Here is a 20,920-nt window from a genome sequence, read left to right as displayed (position 1 = left end):
AGAGACTCCCTGCATCTGAGCTTGCCCTGCATGGCCCAGAGACCTAGGGTTTCAGGGCCAGCTCTAAGAGCAGCCAGTGTGATAGAGGGATGACTTCTGGGTTGCCACAAAGCTCAGATTCCACATAGAGTTCCATGCCCCAATCCTTTGTGTCTCCTAGCTCTGCAGCAAGATCCTGGAGAAGACAGCTAACCCTCAGTGGAACCAGAACATCACATTGCCTGCGATGGTGAGTGGTCCTTTGGAGGACTCAGCACGTCGAGGTCCCTGAGTCCTGCTGGCATCCTTGACTTCCACTTAGTGAGGGGGTGGCTTTCTTCTAAGATTCTGTTCTCATCTAGTTCCCTTTCCTTCCCCAGTTTCCCTCTATGTGTGAAAAAATGAGGATTCGTGTCATGGACTGGTGAGTTCTGGGTCCTTGAAGGGTTGGTCCTCGGGCCTGTTGTTTTGTGCACCAGGGCTGCTGCTGTGACAGAGGGTGCATGTATCAAGGCAGGATATGAGGGTTGTGGGCAGTTATGGGGCAACCTGGAGCTGGGATGCTGTACTGGCAGAAGATGAAGAGGACACAGCCAGGGGCAGTGAGGAGCCCATCTCTGGAGGCTTCCTGAGGAGTTGCTCTGATAAGTCATTGGTTAGGGTAAATGCAGGGCATGGAAGCTAAGCCAGCTGCTGTGTCCTGTGGGGCAGAATGGAAGAAGAGATCCCCTCCGCCAGCTGGAAATGGGGGTTGTATTTCCTGAACAAAAGTCACCATTGCAGGTGTCAAGTAGGTCAGGACAGTAGCCTGTAAGTGTCTTAGACTCTTACCACCTAGTGAACACCAACTTGCAGGCCAGGGCTGTGTCCAGTGAGCACTTTCCTCATGTATGGGTTTATCTGACCCTTGACAAGGTGGCATGGTACTATTTCACAGAGGAGACAGGAAAGAGCAAGTGAGCTGTCCGCAGTGACAGTTCAGAGGACCAACGTGAATGGCAGCTGGAGCTGGTACTCTCTACCTGGCCATGCTGTCTCTCACAGCAGCAGCGAGGTGGCAGCCTTTCTCACACTTGAGGGGACAACAGGGCCCAAGCTCTGTGAGCTCTGAAATGCTAGGCTTTCCACAGAGAGCAAGTTGTCCTTTTCCTGCCCTCAGAAGCGCTGGTCATGTGGCTCCGGGCCACTCTCCTTTGGTTGCAGGCCCACGGCACCCCCAACTAGGAGGATAATGAGAGACCAGGGGAAAAACCCCAGGCCACAGAGCCATTAAAGTATGTGCCAGTTCCCCGGGCCTAAAGAAAACAGATTGAGAGAATTAGAGGGAGAGAAGTGTGGGCAGGGGCCAGGGAGAGGTCCCGAGGTCCACCTCGGCTGGTATGAGCCTCGGGGAAGGGGAAGCGGTTTCGTGGAAAGGTACACTTTACATTCCCTGAGTCGTCTCTGCGTGTCAGCTGGAAATGACTGTGCTGTGTGGACTGGGACACCCCAGTGTGCATGTGTGTGCGTGCATACATCTGTGTGGATGTGTGTGGGTGCGATTAGCCCCAGGGATTGCGGCTGTGCCTGGCCTGACTCCCTTGGAGCTGTGTCAAAGCTATCAGCATACTGTACAATCCAAACACATTACGGAATCTGGTGGCTGCATCTCTGGCTTGGGTTGAAGTGGCACTTTTATTGTGAGTCTATTTTGAGACTCACTGTTTTCCAAAAGCCTTAAAACCCCCAAACCCAGCTCTTGGCCAGAAAGCATGCCACTGCTGGAAGTTTCTATCCAGAAAGTCCTTCTTTTTAGAACCCACAGATGAGCGTCTCCTGTCACCTGAATCTTAGAAATATGACACGGTCCATGTGGCTCTGTAACTTAAGCTTTCATTCAAGTCTTTAAGAATTCCTTTTTTTCACTAAAAACCAAAATTTCCTCAGGGCTGAAAAGATGGCTCAGTGGTTCGGAGTACTTACTGCTCCTGCAAAGGATTAGGGTTCAGGTCCCAGCACTATGTGCCACTCACGATTGCCTGTAACTCCATTCCAGAAGATTCAACACCTTTTTTGTTTATTTTTTGTTTTTGTTTTTGCTTTTGCCTCTGTGGGCAACTACATCATAAACTTGTTCAGGCAAACATACATAGATGATGAAAAAACAAAAAACAACCAACCAAACAAACTTTCCAAACCCCTCCTCAATAGAAGCTACCTCCATGGAAACAACAAACCCCACCCACTCTTCCTCTCCTTTCTATTTAGACAAGGCCAGAAGTCAGAAGCCCAGTTCTCTTTAAGGGAGTGAGCTTAACAATGTTTTAAAAATACCTCCAGGGTTCTTGCCTTTGAGGCATTGGGTTCGATTCCTGTCATAAGAAGCAACCAAGAGAAGGGTGTGTCAGACGTGGGATGTCAGGCTTCGGTGCCACTCCCTCAGGAAGCTTTCTCATGACATGGCTTACCAGAAGCCACGACTTGGACCTGGGCTGCCAGGCTACTCATTCTTCCCAGGGGAAATGTCAAACACCAAACTTGCTCCCTTTCCTGGGAAATCCAAAGAGGAAGGAAGAGATAGAGACTGGGGTGTCTCAGGGGGTTAGGGTTAACGGAATATGAAATCAGCATGCCTTGTATTTGGGAATGGTGCTGAATGCTTCTACCAAGGCTGAAGTGCTCACAGTGGGGAGGAAGCCCCTCTGGGGAGACCAAGAGAAGGGTTTGGGAGTATGCTGGAGAACCTGCCTGAGGGGACACTGCTGACCTCTGGACAGTAATTCTTGTCTGTGGGTCTGGTCCTTGAATCCAAAATTGTTCAGTGCCTGAGGCACTTCCCTCTGGAAGTCTGGAGCCTTCTTGTCTCATACAAAATTGTCTCCTAGCTGGGTGTGGTGGTGCATGCCTTTAATCCCAGCACTCAGGAGGCAGAGGCAGGCGGATTTCTGAATTCGAGGCCAGCCTGGTCTACAGAGTGAGTTCCAGGACAATCAAGGCAATACAGAGAAACCCTGCCTCCCCACCCCCTCAAAAAAATGTCTCCTGACACGGCCATATATGATCTGGGGTTAGAACCATTAGGTGGGGAATCCTGGGTCCATTGTCCAGAGGAAGGGGCAGGTAGTGGTTAGGGCCCAGGATTCCACAGTAGGAGTATCTTGCCTCAGAGCTGTCTGTGAGATGGTGTGTGTGTGTGTGTGTGTGTGTGTGTGTGTGATATGTGATGCATGTATATGGGCATGAATGTAATGGCATACATATGGAAGTCAGAGGACAATTTTGTGGAATCTGTTGTCTCCTCTCTTCTTTTACCTCGATTTGGGGTCCCAGGGATGGACCTCGGGTTGCCAGGCTTTCAGGGAAGCTGCCTTTACTTGCTGACACATCTCACCAGCCCTCTGATAACTAATTGTCTCAATACCAGAACCATCACGTGACTAAGGGTGGGAATCACTGTACTATATACCTGCTAAGGTTTATGCTATGGATCCCAAGAGGGTGCCCTTATTGACTGGTTTGATTGATGTGGATGTGTGTGTGTGTCACATGCATGCATATATGTATACCTGCATGTGGAGGCCAGATGTCAAATCCTCAGCTTTATTTTTGAGATGAGGTCTCTTATTAATCCTGCGGTTTGTGATGTAAGCTATGAACCGCCACCCCTGGCTCTGTTCTTCCTTCCCTGGCTGACAGGGCCTGCGTGCCTCTGCGGCTAAGTTTCCTCAGTCCATGGAGGATGTTAAAGGGTCCTTGGTCGCTAACTCGTTGTGCAGCTCCCCTGTGGGATAAGGGTTGGACACACTTTGCCACAGCTAAAGTCTCTGTACAAGGCATGGCACACCAGCACACGGCCTTGAGATGGCTTCCTGAAACTCCTCTGGATCTAGGCATTTCTTGGGTTCCAAGAACCTTCTGGATCTGAAAACCGCTCTTTGTCAGCAACCTCCTGATCCTCATCCTGCCTGCCTCTCGCCTCCTCCCTGTCAGCCTGGGATGGTGGCCCCCTGTAAGCCCACAGATACGGAGTACAAGGCCATCAAGATGAAGAAGTTGCCCCATGAGGTGTCTTGAGCATGCTCATTTCCTTTCTAGTATCTTTTCCTCATGGGCTTCCCAGGCCTCAGCAGAAGAACGGACCTCTGGCAAATCTGTCACTAAGGTCACTTCCTTCTTGAGTAGACTCTGCCCCATGTCTGCCTCTCATGTTCATGTCCTCTTTCCATCCTTGTTCTAGGGACCGCCTCACTCACAATGACACTGTGGCCACTACCTACTTGGGTATGTCGAAAATCTCTGCCACTGGAGGAGAAATAGAAGGTATGTCTTGCCTGTTCCCAGCTTGCTCCATCTCTCCTCACTCTGTCTTATACCTCAAGATCTGGGAGCCTGAAGGGAGATTCCAGTGAGAGCTCACTAACAGATACCTAGAGTGCTACACACTGAATGGAGGGTGGACAGTCCTGGGGGTGGGGGGATGGTACTACATGCTGGGCTCCACTCTGGCCCCGAATACCCCAGTGATTCCTATTTTGCAATGGATTTTATTGGCCTAGTAAAAATGTAACCCATTGTCAGTTTGTAAAAAAATTAACTAGTGATCTAAAAGAAGACTATGACATTTACCTATGAGCTACCCTTAAGTCCATCACTGCAGGCAAGAACAGCATCCTGAGCTATCTGGGGAAACACACACACACACACACACACACACACGATACATACCTATATACACTAAAATGAGTTGTTTGGTTATTGCTTCTTGTCACTTGGCAATATTAGACTTAGGTCTTGGTTTCTTGTGATCGAGTATTCTTCTAGAACACATTATTATTCTTTTGGTGGTACTCGGGATTGAACCCAGGGCCTTGTACATTCAAGCCGAGTCTTACCTTTTAGGATACAACTGTGATAAGTACATATTTCATCGTAAGTGTACATAATTGACCGAGCTAGCTGATGTGCTGTGCTCAGGCACCTTCTGAGTTTCTTCCTTATAACTAACTTCGCAATGAATGGGTTTTATAGATGAGTTTCATGTTGTGCATAGCTTCAACAACAACAACAACAACAACAACAACAACAACAACAACTGCAGCAACAACAACAACATAGGTCTGGAATGATTGCATAGATGTTAAGAGAATCTCTTGCTCTTGCAGAGGGCCAGGGTTCAGTTCCCAGCACCCACATTAGAATTCTCACAGCTTCCTGCAACTCCGGTTCCAGGGGACCTGACACCTTCTTCCGGCCTTTGAGGGTACCTGCCTGCATCTGGTGTACATACATACATGCAGGAAAACCCACAAAATAAAATAAAATAAATAAATAAAATAAAAATAAAAGTAAAAATAAAAATAGGTTTTTGTTGTTGGGAATAAAACTCAGTGCCTCAGACACTAGGCAAGTGCTCTACCCCGGAGCTGCACCCCCAGCTCTTGAGTGCCCTCTCACATCTATGTTTAACATCAAAGCCAGCAGAGGATTCTAGCATGTTCAAGCCCTTCTGTCAGTTCTGAAGTTGCCCATCAAGAAGTCTGAACTAAGTTATGCTCAGTGACTTCCATACACTTGACGTGATACTGTTTCCACATGGCTAAGACAGTACTGGAGGTGAGACTGGTGCTGCACCTGTAAGCCTAGCATTGGGGATATGTGTAGATGCAGGAAGAGCATCCTCAGTGACTAGGGGAATTAGAGGGCAACCTGGGCTTCAAGAGGCCCTCACCCAAAGATCAAACCAAACTACAACAAAACTCTGAAAACAGTAACAAAGAATTTTGTATACATAGGTGTGTATGTTATATGGTATATATATATATATATATATATAATATGCAATATATAATATACAATATGTAACATACAATATACAATATAATATATACTATAAATATAATATATGATATATAACATAACATATAATATATAACATAGTTATTCTGCTATAAATACACACTTCTAGGATGTATCTGATGCTGTGTTTGTGTTTTTCTTGCTGTTCTCTATGACTGTGGGCACTGACTTTGAGCTTGCTGGTAATGTGTCAGTTATATTTGAATACTTTCTGAGAGATGGAAATTAAGTTTGCATGCCGCTCAACCTAATTAATCTCTTTCTTAGTGAGTAAGACACTGTGCCACCATCACCTCCTCAAGACTGTTTTTCAGTCATATCAGCATTGCGTCCCAGCTGATCTGTTTCTGACATCTCCGAATGCCGTCTTTCTCACTTCGGGAACTCTGCAGCGTCTCTTGAGCTCAGCCCTTGGGTTTCTGTCTTCTTGGCCTTCTTGTTAGTGCTTGTGTTTGGTATCTGGGTTATGCCAGCTCTGTAAAATTAATCGGAAAGATTTAAAGTCTTTTAACATCTGGGAACAGTTTATATAACATAGAATATAGTCTTTTGAGGGTTTGAAACAATTCACCCATAAAACCACGTGGGCCTGGTGCCCTTTCTGAGCGGGTGTACTGATGGCTCTTTATAAACTTTGCAGTTTCTCTTGTGATCATTGCTATTTTTAGGTTGCTATTTTTGCTTTTGTCAATTTTGATAATTTATATTTTCTTAGAAAAACATCTCTTATGTGGAGGCTTTAAAATATGTGTACAGTGTTTCTCACGGTGACTTCTAGGATTTAGGGACTTTCTTCTACCTGTGCTGTTTCTTTCTTCTTTATTGTGTTTGTATTTTCTTCTTTTCCCCTCAGTTAGCCTCTCAGCCTTTAAACCAAAAAAAAAAAAAAAAAAAAAAAAAAAAAAATCTTTATTGGAGATTTCCGTTCTGGATTCCTTGACTCTGTTTAGGCTTATTTTTACTATTTCCTTCTCAAATTTTCTAACTAGCTTATGTTTTTAAAAAAATTTTCTTATCAAATAACAAAAATATGGCTTCTGTTTTATAGGCCATGTATAAATATTTGGCAAGCATCTAGGTTTTATTTAAGCATTTTTTCTTTTGGAGTTGGGGTCTTCTGTAGTCCAGACTGGCCTTGAATTTGTTATTTGCAAAGATGGCCTTGAACTCCAGATCCCAGAGCTTGGTGCGTAGGGATCTGTATATCTCTGCCACTCTGCAAATTTGGTCATTCATGTGCCACCTTCCCAGTGGTCTCTGCCTCTGATAGCACCTTTTAAGTGCTGAAGTGCTGGGACACAAGTGTGCACCATTATCTTGGTTAGGGTTTTACTGCTGTGAACAGACACCATGACCAAGGCAACTCTTACCAGGACATTTATTTGGGGGTTGGCTTACAGGTTCAGAGGTTCAGTCCAGTATCATCAAGGCGGGAACATAGCAACATCCAGGCAGGCATGGTGCAGAGGGAGCTGAGAGTTCTACATCTTTATCTGAAGGCTGCTAGCAGAATACTGTCTTCCACCCACACCCACACCCACAGTGACACGCCTACTCCAACAAGGCCACACCTACTCGAACAGGGCCACACCTTCTAATCGTGCCACTTCCTGGGCCAACCGTATACAAACCATTACAACCATCATGGCTGGTTTATGTGATGCCTGTGAAAGTACCCAGAGCTTTGTGTATGCTGGGCACACACTCTGCCAAATGAACTATGCACCTCCAGCCTTTAGTTTTAGGTTTATTTTTAAAACCTATTTCCCCCTTTAATATGTAACACGCTTTGAATTGGTTTTGGTGTATTTGCTGAGAACAGTCCGATCGGTTTCCTGTGTGGGCATCTGACTAGATTCTGAATGAATCTAGAAGATGCTGGTCATGCAGAATTTGTAACTTCCAAGAAACAGCTTGTTGGGCGCTCCTGTTGTGTGTACCTCGCCAAGTGTGCTCACTCAAACTGAGTCACTGTGATAGCTCAGGGTGGCCACCCTTGTGCTGGAAGCCTATGGCTAGCCAGGACACCTTCTGTCGATTCTTGCTTCAATTTATCTGAGATAAGCGTCTTGAGTCGAATGACTCTTATTCTCGCCTCTGCCCCGGACAGCTGAAGGCAGGATGGGATGGGGTAGCCTTGAGAACCCTGGCTCTGCAGCCTGCTGGGGCTCAAGTTCTTTATACTCAGGGGAGACACTCAATCTCCTCTCTACAAAGTGGAGCTTCTCATCATCTTTCTCTTAGGGATCCGGTGGATTATCCCAGCCCCACTGGTGTCTGAGATTCAGTGGTCAGAGGCAGCGGGTATTCATGCACTTCACCTTCAGCATCATCCACTGATCGTTTTTTTGTTTTTTTGTTTTTTGTTTTTTGTTTTTTGTTTTTTTCTGCATCAATTCTGGTCCTCTTTGCTCTGGTCCATCTCCCCACAGAAGTTATCCCAAAACTTGCCTGAACTTGAGAACTCCAAACTGTTTCTCGTATCATTCAGATGGAGGTTCTCCTGAGCCTTACGAAAGTGTGTCCCCCTCTAAGATGGAGGCTTTCGAGCTTAGCATAGCCTGCTTGATAGTCCCCTCCCTCTCTCAATGCTATGCACTTTCTATTGAGGCATGCTCTGTAGAGGTGTTTGCACAGGCAGGGCGGGGCGTCCCTGCCCTCTGCCCCTCTGCAGCTTTGCTGGTTCATGAGTCTCTCATGCCCTCTTTTTAACTCCTCCGAAACATTTTTCAAAATAAAAAAAATTTTTTTGAGACAGAGTCACACTACGTAGCCTTGACTGGCCTAGAACTTGCATTTCCGGTGTCTGGTGTACGGTGGTTGGAGGAAGTTAGTTTGGCCTTGAACTCATAGAGCTCTGTCTGCCTCTGGCTCAAGTACCTGGATTAAAGGTATATACTGCACTCTTGGTGTATTTTAAGGTAGGGTCTCTTGTCATCTCAAACTGGCCTTGATTTTACTGTGTGAGATCAAGCCTAGAATGATCTTTAATTTCTGATCCCCCGTCTCCACTCCCCCAAGTGCTGAGATTACAGGCATATGCCACCATGCCTGATTTATGTAGTATGGGAAATTGAACACAGGGTTTCATGCATGCTAGGCAGCTACTCTACCAGCCGAGTTATATCCTCAGTCCCAAAGGCTAGTTACAGAAAATCTCCAACACACACCAAGGTTGAGTCTTATCCCGTGATCTCCTTGGTACTCTCCTCTCAGCACCTAGCATTGATCTGCTATTCGGACCACATCAATGAGACTTTGAACAATCCAACACATACAGACATGCTTCTGGAAGGTATCCCTCCCAGGTGTGAGGACTCTGTCCCAGAGTGTACCCTGTCTACACAATGAGCTGCTCAGAGGGTTTGGTGAACTGGTGCTTTGCACATACATGTAGCAGCGTGAGGTTGGAGACAGCGTTCATCTGGGTAAAAATGAGGCCGTTCTGACTAACCTGCATGTCACAAGTCTGCTTCAGTTTTCAGACTGTCTCTGTCTCTGAATACAGGAACTAATGACAGTCAAGGCACAACACGGCATTTTAAGTGTTTTTTGGGGAAGTTTCTGATATGATACAGCTGTGCCTCTGTATTCATCTGATGAGAGTTTAGGCTTTCCCCCAGCCACATCATCGTTTATTTTTGATGTATTCTTTTTGTTACATAGATACTTCTTCTTTTTATTGTATAATTTATTTATTTATTCACTTAATTATTATACTGGGAAATAAATTTAGGGCCTCGGCATGCTTGCTAAGCACCCACCACTATGCCATAGATCCAGTCTCTCATCACCCTGGTTTTAATGAGGTGAGAAAGTTGTCTCCATGGTCACTAGATGGCACTCAAGTCACGAGCAACCCAGTGAGCTCAGGGGTGTCGTCAAGGGCTGGACCACAGCTTGTTCTTGTAACCAGCTGATGATTTCTGGAATGTGCAGCGAAGGAGCCAGATCAATATGACAACAGAGCTAAATTTATTGATCAAATTTGGTTATTCTTTGGGACTTCCCGGGTTCTCTGAGGCCCCTTCCTGTAGAGATGAGTCCCTTTCTCAGGTGGACGCAGCTGTCTGGCCTGAAGGTTGTCACTTCCTTTGCCCATGGCTACATTTCTTTCCCTAGCCTGGGAAAGTACACTGCCTTGTTTTCTTGTTTCTCCCAAACACAACACAAACTATACTGTATGTTGTTAGAGTGCTTGCCCAGCGTGCAGAAGCCCTGGGTTCCACTTCCAGCACCATATGGTAGCCCAGCACTTGCATGGTAGAGGCAAAGGGATCAGAAGTGTGAGGCCATCCTGGTTACATAGTGAGTAAAAGACCCACGGGGCTAACTCATTGAGACTGTATCTCAAAACAATGACTATGACAACAATAGCAACAGCAGCAGCAGCAAACCAACCAATCGAACCCACTTCTTTCTGCCTTGAGCTCCCCGATGATTTGATTCAGCCTCGAGTTTTGTTTTTGTGATCTTGTTTTTGTCCCCAGTAAGGACAAGACCTAACACGAACCTCTTAAGCACTTCTGCCCGCAGTTTGCTTGGGCACACTGAAGTACTCTTTGGACCCTGTGCACCAACGTATTAAGGGAAGACTTTGTTATTATTATTATTATTATTTAAAGGAGTATGCCCTCTTAGATGTGGCCATTCTTTTGAAAGGTGGTAAGCTCATGGGACCTGTGATACTTGCAGGCATCTTTGACGCTGTCACCCATATGGACAGTGTGCTCCAGAACGGTACTGGGAAAACCAAAGTTGTCTTTGGATTTTGGATGACAGTGAATTTCCCAGTAGTCTCCCCTTTTCCCTCTTGCCTGGACCAGGCTGGTGTCAAGCAGCCAAAGCCGTGGGCTTGGGGCTCTGCCGAGCCTTGGGAGCTGGCAAGGCTGACTGAAGGCAGTGGCTGGGCTTCTCCAGGGTACACGCATGTCCCCAGGGACCGCCTGCTGAGCTGTGACTTGTGGCTGGCAGCCTGTTCTGTCTCTTCCAGTTCTTCCAGGTGAGGGAACTGGGCTTCACTCTCACAGTAAAAAGCTAGGCGTGTTCATTTGGGACTTGGGGCTTCCTTGGACCCAACTCTCCAGGCTCAGGGAAAACACAGCGAAACACTTGTGTTTTGGCAGAAAGACGACCAGGACTAAATAGCGGCTTTGTGTTGGTGGCTTCTTTGCTCTCCCGCCCTTGACTTTATGAGCTGTCTGCAGACACAGGGGCGAGAACCTGGGGTGAACCTCAACATCGGAGACCTGTGACCTGTTCTCAAGTTGGGAAGCACTGGCCCAAGATGTCAGCAAGGCTGAGCCAATGCCCACAGTCCTATCTGCTTATGGCTCCTAAATCTACAAACGAAAAGGAGGCCTGTGCAGTTCCAGCCACCACCCAGCAGGTGGCTAGCTTGCTGGTGGGACTGATAGATAACTATCACTGACTGGCTACCAGGATAAAAGCCAGTCTCTAGCAAGAACACAGGGGTCCCATCTCTGAGTCTGCTTTCATTAGTCCAAGATAACAGGCTCCTCCCGCTAAAGCATCATTTGGGATGAGCTTAAAGTAGACTCTGGGGACCACAGCTGTGCCTGTGTTGTGTATGTCACTCTTCCAGGCTGAGAACTCTCCTATGCCAGGGCCAGCTCAGTTCCTGTAGATAAGAAAATCTTCACAAGGTACACTCTCTGCCACACTGATTCTTGCCACTAGCCTTGGGGGCCGAGACCTGACTGCAGAAATCAGAAGGCCAGATCAGGACCTTGCCCTCTCTAGGTCTCTGGCTTCAGTTCTCCATCCCTGCTTTTACCTCCTGACCACCATATATTTGTGCTTCACACTCCTTTCTGTGAGCCTTCCAGAGCCGTCCAACCTGGGTTCTCTGGGCCACAATGGATGAAGAATTGTCTTAGGACACATTAAATCCAGGATGTCCAAGCCACACTCTGAGAGTTATAAGAGAGTACACATACTTACTTTGAGTGACACTGGAGCACGACAGGCCATTATCGGCTACATGTGACTGTTCGTTGGATATCCTCTGGCAGTTCCTAGCAACTATCATGAATCTGTGGGAACATAAAACGGTTAGAATATTCTTATTACATTTATTTTAATGGCTGTGCATGGACATGCTCCTGTGTATATGCTATCATTTGTCTCTTATCTTCACCGGAAGTGGCTGGTGATAGGAGCCAGACCCAGGTGGTTCACGTTGAGAAAATAGTATGTTGCTGTCTGTGGCAATACTAGAAATACCCACTAGGTGGAGATGTTGTGCCTTAAATGGCCTTGGCTCAGTGTGCTGGGCCCAAGTGTCAGTCTCATGCTTGGGTTTGGAGCCCAGGGTATTCACTTGTCCACAATGGCTCTTTAGCGTTTCTCTTTTCATGTTTCTTTCTCTGCACCATTCCTCCTAATCTACCTGTATATAATGAAGAAAAAGCACGTTTTCTCCTGTGCGTTGTTTCTTGAGTATGTTGGATGGAGGTTCAGGTCACAGAGGTGCGGAGGGCTGTCTGGTTGGAGTTGGGGGGCAGGGTATGTGCTTTCCTTTGTTGTACATTCACAGAGCCCGTCCCCCAGCTCTCCGTCCAGACTCCTGTTCATGTAACCATTCTCCACCCAGCCACACCCATCCTAACTCCTCTTCCATTTCTTTATGCTTCAGAGGAGCCTGCAGGTGTACTCAAGAGTCCACAAGCCACTGACCGTACGTTGCTGTCACCTAGGGATCCACGAGGGGATGGGACATTGGGGTTTCTGCTGGAGGGGAATTTTCTGACTTGCATGAAGGGGATTGAGTCACAGCCGGGTCTCTGAGTTGACCGCTGGCAAGTCGCAGCCACTGGGTAACTGATATGAATTACTTGAGATGCTTTAAGGCCAGTTTCCTTTAGATCTCCCAGACCCTCCCTAAGCTTGTTGCACCAACCATGCTTCCAACATGGGGGTCAGAGTAGGCCAGGGGGATTGTGAGGCATCTTGAGGATCTGGAGGTGGCCAGGGGAATGAGAAGCGCTTGAAGCATAATTCATGAGATAAATCATGATCGTGATGACTGACAAGCAGTTGGTAGCGGTCCCCTGCGTCTGATCATTCCAAGCTTCCCCCTTTGCTTCGCAAAGCCAAGCCCTGTCTGCACTGGGGTCTGGAGGAGGAAGTATGAGGAACAATGATAGGCAGGGTAGCTCTGGCTGCCCCTGCCTCTCCCAGGCCCCTGCACTGTCTCAGCAGCATGGCTTAAGGTGGACAGCCTCATGTCTCGCTGAGCAGGTCTCAGCTCTGTGTGGAGGCTGTTTTCTCCGTGCTTGCCCTGGCTTAGCCTTGTGTGGATGGAGACACCGGGATGGTCCTGATGATGGTTCTGCCTTGAGCATCCTGAATGTCCTGCCTTTGCAGGGTCAGAGGGTAGCCTGTGAGGTCCTGTCCCAGGAAGGGCAGCTGTGGCATTGTCAAGAGAACATGTGATGATAATCTCTCCATTTTCCATCTTCTCCTGGGACATGGCTTCTCTGGTCACCTGGCTCTGAACCCACCTCTGTTCCCCCTCCCCCATGGTCTGAGCCGCAGCTTGTGTGTGGCCAGCTGAGTGTGCTGCATCTTTGCTATCCTGTGCTCAGTCACATCTCTGAGACTCAGTTTCCTCATCTGTCAAATAGGACTAATGAGATAGTAGGAATAGTCTCATTTCAGTAGATCAAGGACCCAAGGGACAGATTATAGGGAGTTGATTATAGTCATTGCTAGTGTAGTATTAGTTATACATGTTCAGGGGCCACTTATGGTGCATATGGGGGAAACTGAGGGCTAGAGATGGGATCCCCATCTGAAGGTGGATCAGCGGAACCTGAAAGGCTCTACAGGGCCACCTCTCTGATACCTTCTTGTATCTTCTAGTGGATGACAACCTGGGCTTCCTTCCCACTTTTGGGCCCTGCTATGTGAACCTCTATGGCAGTCCCCGAGAGTTCACGGGCTTCCCAGATCCTTATGCAGAGCTCAACACAGGAAAGGTGAGCAGCCAAGCACAGCCTCTAAGGGTCCTCAGCCCGGCCTGGCACTGTGTGGGCCCAGATGATATGCCACTGGCCTCACGAGGCCTGAACAAACCCTCAGAGCACCTCCTTCTGTTTGGGCTTCTTTCTCCGGGCCAATTGGACCTGCTCACTGCCTTCATTCCGGGACGCCCAGGCCCATCCCCCTCAGCCTTCATGCCCTTGGACAGGGCCTGAGGATTGATTGGTCTATCCCCATCCATAGTGGTGAATGCTGTCATGCGTTGTGTTTTCCTGCCCCCTGACCCCTTTGCTCGTGACTGTGACTTTCTCTTGCAGGGAGAAGGTGTGGCATATCGAGGCAGGGTTCTGTTGTCCCTGGAGACCAAACTGGTGGACCACAGTGAGCAGAAGGTGGAAGACCTCCCTGCTGATGATATCCTGCGTGTGGAGGTGAGGGTGTGCTCTGGGACAGAGCTGGCTTGGGAACAGGAACCAGGTGGCTAAGTACCATGGTGCAGGGCCTTCTTCAGTTCTGACCTGCATTCACTGTAGGGGCACTTCTCAGGGATAAGGGGAGAATAGTGTGATATTCTGCCCCCCCCTCCCCCAGGGATGCTTTGAGGTTTAAGGGAGAGAGATGAAAGTATTACAGGAACTCAGAACTTGATACAGCTCATGATGAGGTCAGTGGACACCATTTGCCACTGATGTCTTCAAATCCAGCATGCTGCAGTGTGGCTGTTGTTAGCCCTTTTTATACTTGAAGACTCTGAGGCCCCAGAAAGATCAGAGCCACGCATGGTCCTCAGGAACATTAGGGCACTGTGGTTAGCACCTCAGGAGTCCATGCTGGCCCTCCCATCTGCCAGGTACCTCACTTTCCCTGTCTGTAGTCACATTTACCTTAGGAGATGGTGGTAAGATGAGATGATATATAGACACACACAGTAGGCGCTCAGTAAGTGTTATCTATCATTACAGTTCACATGGTCCAAAACTTATCTGATCCATTTCCTTTCCCCCAGCTTTCCAAAGAGGTGACTATAATAAAATTGTGTTGTTTCATGTCAAATCACATGAGTGTTTTAAACTGTCTCTGCCCTGCGCCTTGGGCTTGGAATGGTCATCGTGAGCTGTACGTTATGAGCATATGACTGAGGCTGCCTGTGCAGACTGCAGTGTGTGCATGTGTGTTTGTCTGGGCAAGGCATGATCACTGAGAGTTTTCAGCCCCTTTAAGGGGCAGATGAGGTGTAGGATGCCCTGAGGGACACTGCAGGAGACCCTGCTCTGTGGACATGGCGGTGCCACTGATGCTGGTTTGGATTAAGGAGCAGCCGCCTGACCTTGGAGGAGCAGATTGTACTAGGAAACAAGAGCACAGACCTTGCACAGACCTGGAAAGGGTTTGTTCACTCAGTAACCAAGTCTGGAGGCTGCGCCTTTGGACCATCTGTCACTTTCTGCCCAGCCAGAAGGAGTTTCTGAGTCCTGGTCATGGCTCGGGCCTGCCGTCTATGAGATCCGCACTGGGGGTGGTGGGGTGGTGGGCAGGGTCTTGTTTGTCTCCCCCTGTGATCTCTGGCCTGCTCACTCTGCCTGCAGAAGTACCTGCGGAGGCGCAAATATTCCCTCTTTGCTGCCTTCTACTCAGCCACAATGCTGCAGGATGTGGATGACGCCATCCAGTTCGAGGTCAGCATTGGGAACTACGGGAACAAGTTCGACACCACCTGCCTGCCCTTGGCCTCCACCACCCAGTACAGCCGGGCAGTCTTTGATGGTGGGTGAGGCTGGAGGGGACCTGGGTCATAGGGCAAATGCCAATCCTTGCCTCCTGTGGAAACCACAGCAAATCTTGTGGTGTGTTCCTCTCCTGTAATTCTTGTGTTGTCCCTCATACCCCTCTTGGGGGCAGGGGCACTGCACCCACAGTTTGAATTCCTGCAGGCTTGATCACCACGGTTCTGTAGTTGCCCTGGTCCTGAGCTATTGCCGTCATCACATGGGGCTTGGGGGCTTGGCTTGGAGACCTTGACCGATGTGAGCTTGGGTCTTCCAGAGATCTTCTATCAGCCCTCTTGTTTTGATGTGAGAGTCAGAGCACTTGGTCCCACCCACTCTGTCCCCCAGGTGTGCTCAGGCACCGTGCTTAGATCCTGGGAACTACCAGCCACAGCACAAGCATTTAAGGAGAAAGCAGAGCTGGTCCTCCTATCTTGAGTCCTGTCTCAAGCCGGGCCAGCTCTGAAAGCTCTGTGACCTGAGCTCTATGCTCTGCAGAATGGCATTTCACGGCCCTGGGCCTGCAGTGCTCAGGTCTCTCCCTCTCCCTTGTAGGATGCCATTACTATTACTTGCCTTGGGGCAACGTGAAGCCCGTGGTGGTGCTGTCCTCATACTGGGAAGACATCAGCCATCGAATTGAGACCCAAAACCAGCTCCTCAGGGTCGCTGACCGGCTGGTGAGTGGAATCCTGTCCAGACACGGTGCCTGGTTGAAGGATGTGCATGCAGACTTGTAGAGATGGGGTATCAAGGGTGCTGGGGATGCCCGAGGTGGCTGTTGGAGATGACTGAAAGATGGAGGGTTGAGAGATAACTGAAGTGTCAGGATACGCTTGGTATTCTCTAGTTGTGCCAGAAACTTCCAGCCAGCAGCTAAAAGCCAGAAGCTAGGGGCTCCAAACTTAGATGCAGGTGGCCTTCATGGCTGCTGAGGGAGAGGTGTGGAGTATGGTGGAGAGATCAACTAAGGAGCATCAAGATGATGCCATAGGGACAATGAGAGGAAGTGGGAGACGAGGACCGAGGACCATATCTAGCGTATCATGGCAAGGACTCAGGGGAGGGTGAGACGGTCCTGGGAGGCCAATGGCTTTCTCGGGAGCTCGTGGAACTTCAGGCTGCCGGGCCTTGGTGCATTTGTCTTGGGGAGATGAGGTGCTTTGAGAGAAATGATCTGGGGTCCAAAGCTGGGAACCCGGGGAGAGAGGCGGAGTGTTTGAATGTGAGGGATATTCTGTGTGGGAGTGAGGAGAGGCTTCAGGGAACCCCTCTGCCCTTTTAGGCTACCTTATGTTTCATCAGGGCATGCAGGAGAATCTTGAGAGGGCACAGATGTGAAGGCCAAGGGAGGGGTGAAGGATGCTGGGAAGCCGCTGGCTGTGGCTCCAGGCTCCCTTCCAGGGAGCATCACCCAAGTGGGGAAAGTGAGTGTGGCTGCATGGTAGGGATGAGGGGCAGCATGGGGAAGGTCGGGCTGATGAACACAGTAGGAAGGGAGGCAGAAAGGCAAGGAAGGGGCGGTGTCCCTGAATTTGGCAGCTGCTGCTGGTGGGCAGCTAACGCCAGCGGGGGAACTTAGAGTTGAGACTGCAGAGTCACTGTCCTGCTGTCCTCTGGGCTCCTCATTATTCTACCAGAAGACCACAGTTCCCCGACAGCAGGAGCTGAGTTTTCTTCCTAGGGTTTGTTCCCCAGGGTGGAACACACATCACATGCCCTGACACGTGGAGAGGGCTACTTAGGAGACTGAGGCAGCTTTGGGCTAACAGGTATTTTGGAGTTGGCCTTCCAGCCCAGGACCTTGCCCTAGGAAAAGTGCCCAGAGAAGGGGATCAGATGAAATGCAAGAGAGCCAGCTCTGGGTGTCTGCTCTTTATGCCCATTGGTGGCTGCATGACTGCTGGGGAAACTGGCTAGATCTGAATCTGGCAGTGTGGGCCATTCCAGAAAAGACTGACCAGTGTTGTCTCAGAGAGATCCACTCCCCTGAGGGGACTCAGGCCTGGTGTTGAGGTGGCAGGTGGGAGGGGATGCATCCAGGCTGTGAAAAATCTCTATTTAGCAAAGGATCGCCTTGTGTCCATTCATGTGTGAGACTGGGGATCTGGCTTGAGAATAGAGCCGTAGGGATGCATGGGGCATCCTGGAAGGTTCTGGAGCCAGATTGAGTCTGGCTTTGCCTTGTCCTGCTCCTACTATCTATTCCTTTCTGGCTCGGTAACAGGGTCTGGGCTGGGTCCTGCTCCGTGGTGATACTCCTAACCTAGGGATGCTTGTTCCCCAGGAAGCTAACCTGGAGCAGGTCCACTTGGCTCTGAAGGCACAGTGTTCCTCCGAGGATGTGGACGCCCTGGTGGCTCAGTTGACAGATGAGCTCCTTGCAGACTGCAGGTAGGGGGTCCTTGGCACCTTCAGATGCCTCTCCTGGCTCAGCCAAGGCTGTCTCCTCAGGAGTGTTCGTGTGTGGTGGTGAGCAGAAGCACGTCTCCCAGCCACGCTTGGCCAGCAGTCTGGCCGGTGCTGAGCCCAGAGGTGCTGGAGCCTGCACCGGGAGTTGAAAAGGTGACGTTCAGAACAGGTCATAAATCTCCCCGCAGCAGCAGCAGCAGCAGCTGTGGGCCGGGCGGGCGACCGGCTCACCTGAATGGGACGCATTGTGTGTCTGATCCCCGACCTCATAGCTCCCTGATGGAATCTCCAGGAGAAGCTGGGGTGGGGGCACCCCTCCTTCCCCCAAGGCCATGTTGTCGGGGACCATGGTTTCTGTTTAGGCTTTCGCTGCATACAGATGATTGTCAGCTTCAGGAAAAGGGGTGTCTGGGAGTGAGGAGGAAAGGGACTGCGGGTCAGCGGAGGAGGGGGCTCCCCACTCCCAGGAGGGCTAGCAGTAGTGTTTCCATGGGAGCTTTGAAGTTGAATTTGGCGTGAAGAACCACTCCTTAATAATCTCTAATCAACAAAGGAGTGGTACCGTGAGGAGGCTTGTGTAAAAGGAACCGTGATTCCCACAGTGACAAATGCAAGGAACCAGGAGACCTGCCCCTCACCACAGTCGGCTGGTTTTCAGTAGCCCTGCCTTGGAGGGTCCTGGTTTCTCAGTTATGAAACAGACTTGGTCAGAACCACTCTCCTGAACTCTCTGGGTTCTGAGTGAAGATAGCCATCTCCCTCACCCTATCTTTTTCTTTCTCAGGCTAGCTGGAGAACACAGTTGAAGGGCATCAGAGAAATGCTTTCACTATGAGATATGTGAAACTGGTGGCTAGGTGTTTGCATACCCTGGTTAGGAAGTGATCCCAAGGAAATGCCCCTACCCCACCCTAAACAGATCATTCCTCCATTCTCCATACCTTCCTGAAACCAGGCTCAGCCCCAGCTCTGTTGATAACTTGAGCCCTCTAGGTAGGCATGGCCTGTGGGAGCTCAGAGCAGATGCAGACAGTGGAACTCAGGCAATCTTCCCAAAGAGATTGCTTATGGAAATGTAAAGGTCGGACATGGAGAAGACACTCCCCAGACCAAGGCATGTAGCCCTAAAATGCCTGCCATCTTCAGGGCTACCAAGGATAGTTGATTTCTAGCAAGGTAGGCTTTAAGGGGCTCTGCCAAGGAGAGCTCAGGCTTGGGTACGCTGAGGAAGAAGGAGACTCCTGGGCCAGATGCTTGCTGTGCCTTCAGGATGACAAGAGAGGAGACACAGGGCTGCAAAGTAACCTAAGGTACAGGCACCTAAGGCAGGAGCTGGGGAGGGTGGGTGTGGAGGGAGCAGAGAGCAGCGCAGAGTTTGCAACAGGCACTGTGTGGGAAGTTTGTGCCTATTCTAGTCACCAAGCAAAAACCTCTGATCATACAATTCTCTGAGGGCCAAATAAGGAAACTGAGGCACACAGAGATTGATTGACACACCCAGACCCACATAGATAGGACATGGGGCCCTGGAGAGGCACCCTAGCTATGGCCACAGCAGCTGGGTGGGCTTTGGGACCATTCTCTGAGAGGCTTAGCAGGAGGGGAGCAGAGTAGGGGCCAGGTGATGAGGCATCAGGAAGTGGCCTTGGTCTGGGGGAGGAGGGAATGTGGTGCTGGAGGGGGGCACACAGGGCACAATTATCTTGCAGGGGCTGCAAGGAGGGGGGTAGGCATCTTTTCCCCCTGTGCCTTGGGTGTGCCTACAGAAAGGCTTCTGTGCCTAGTGCCCAGTGATGCCACTTCTGGACAGTGGCTGACAGAAAATGAATTTCTGCAGTACTGTTCATGGTAATTGTGGAGTGGAGCAGGCAAGTCTGTGGGGCTGGTGGGATCCAATCCCTAGTCAATCTGAGGTGCTGGGACATTGGAGTCTGTGGGACTTGGTCCCAGGCTGTCTTTAGTGCCCTCTTAGGGAGGATGTATCTGGAACTCTGTCAAGGCTCTTCCGCCACTGTCCTGAGGCAGGAGGATGCCCAGGCCTCTGTGGGGCATCAGTCCCAGGACAGGAACCTGGAGTGGGAATGGGCTCTCATCTTCTCAGGATATTTGTCAGGACTACCAGGATCCATGACATGATTTGACATGGATCAGGAAGGGACTCCAGATCCATCCCTCCAAGCACCACTTGAGGCTGCCACCATGCTTCCTGAGGCTTGGGTATAAGCAGGTGTCATGGCTGACCTGGGCTGACTACCTGCTATCAGCCTTATTGTCTCCAGGTAGAATCCTTCCCTAGCTCACCCTGAGCCTCCCCCCAATCCCTGCCACCCCCTGCACCAATGTACCAAAGCTCTCTTCTCTGAACTCTGGGCTCACTGGGTCTCTTCTCCATGCCCATCCTTCTGGTCTGGGCCAGGCTGTGTCTAAGGCCACACATGCGCCGCCCCCCCCCCCCCCGGCCCCAGACTCCATCACCATCTCCTGTCCACTCTTGGATCTATGGGTTCACCACTTTCAGAGATCACAGCACAAACCACAGCAGCTCTTACAGCCTTCATTTTCTCTCCTGCCCACAGCCCAGCCTCCCTCCTTCTTTCATTCCCTCTTCCCTCCCTCCCTCCCTCCCTCCCTCCCTCCCTCCCTCCCTCCCTTCCTTCCCTCCCTCCTTTTCCCCTTCCCTCTTTCCTTCCTTCCTTCCTTCCTTCCTTCCTTCCTTCCTTCCTTCCTTCCTTCCTTCCTTCCTCCCTTCCTCCCTTCCTCCCTTCCTCCCTTCCTCCCTTCCTCCCTTCCTCCCTTCCTCTCTCCCTCCCTCCCTCCCTCCCTCCCTCCCTCCCTCCCTCCTCTCTCTCCCTTCTTTACCTGGAGAGGACTGTTTTCCCCACAGGGTACCTAATAACCCTCATCCCTTCTGAGTGTTCTGG

General features: G+C 49.8%; 1 protein-coding gene across 16 annotated transcripts in view; it reads left to right on the top strand.

Annotated features, from left to right (window-relative positions):
• Dysf (dysferlin) overlaps nucleotides 1-20,920 on the top strand; it is a 201,616-nt gene that overhangs the window by 75,085 nt on the left and 105,611 nt on the right. For 8 of the 16 annotated variants that reach the window (XM_085840480.1, XM_021164310.3, XM_021164306.3 and 5 more), the window contains 9 exons: nucleotides 161-229; nucleotides 360-403; nucleotides 4,196-4,278; nucleotides 12,473-12,514; nucleotides 13,702-13,817; nucleotides 14,139-14,252; nucleotides 15,408-15,585; nucleotides 16,143-16,267; nucleotides 17,875-17,981. In XM_085840480.1, coding sequence (XP_085696606.1) covers nucleotides 161-229; nucleotides 360-403; nucleotides 4,196-4,278; nucleotides 12,473-12,514; nucleotides 13,702-13,817; nucleotides 14,139-14,252; nucleotides 15,408-15,585; nucleotides 16,143-16,267; nucleotides 17,875-17,981 — 878 coding nt within the window. The remainder of the gene's footprint in view (nucleotides 1-160; nucleotides 230-359; nucleotides 404-4,195; nucleotides 4,279-12,472; nucleotides 12,515-13,701; nucleotides 13,818-14,138; nucleotides 14,253-15,407; nucleotides 15,586-16,142; nucleotides 16,268-17,874; nucleotides 17,982-20,920) is intronic. The other 8 variants (XM_021164299.3, XM_021164311.3, XM_021164307.3 and 5 more) reach the window with 1 other exon arrangement.

This window comes from Mus caroli, unplaced genomic scaffold (genome assembly GCF_978045245.1).
Source record: "Mus caroli unplaced genomic scaffold, Mus_caroli_1 scaffold_7, whole genome shotgun sequence".
Taxonomy (NCBI): domain Eukaryota; kingdom Metazoa; phylum Chordata; class Mammalia; order Rodentia; family Muridae; genus Mus; species Mus caroli.
This window is presented reverse-complemented; position numbering and strand designations above follow the sequence as displayed.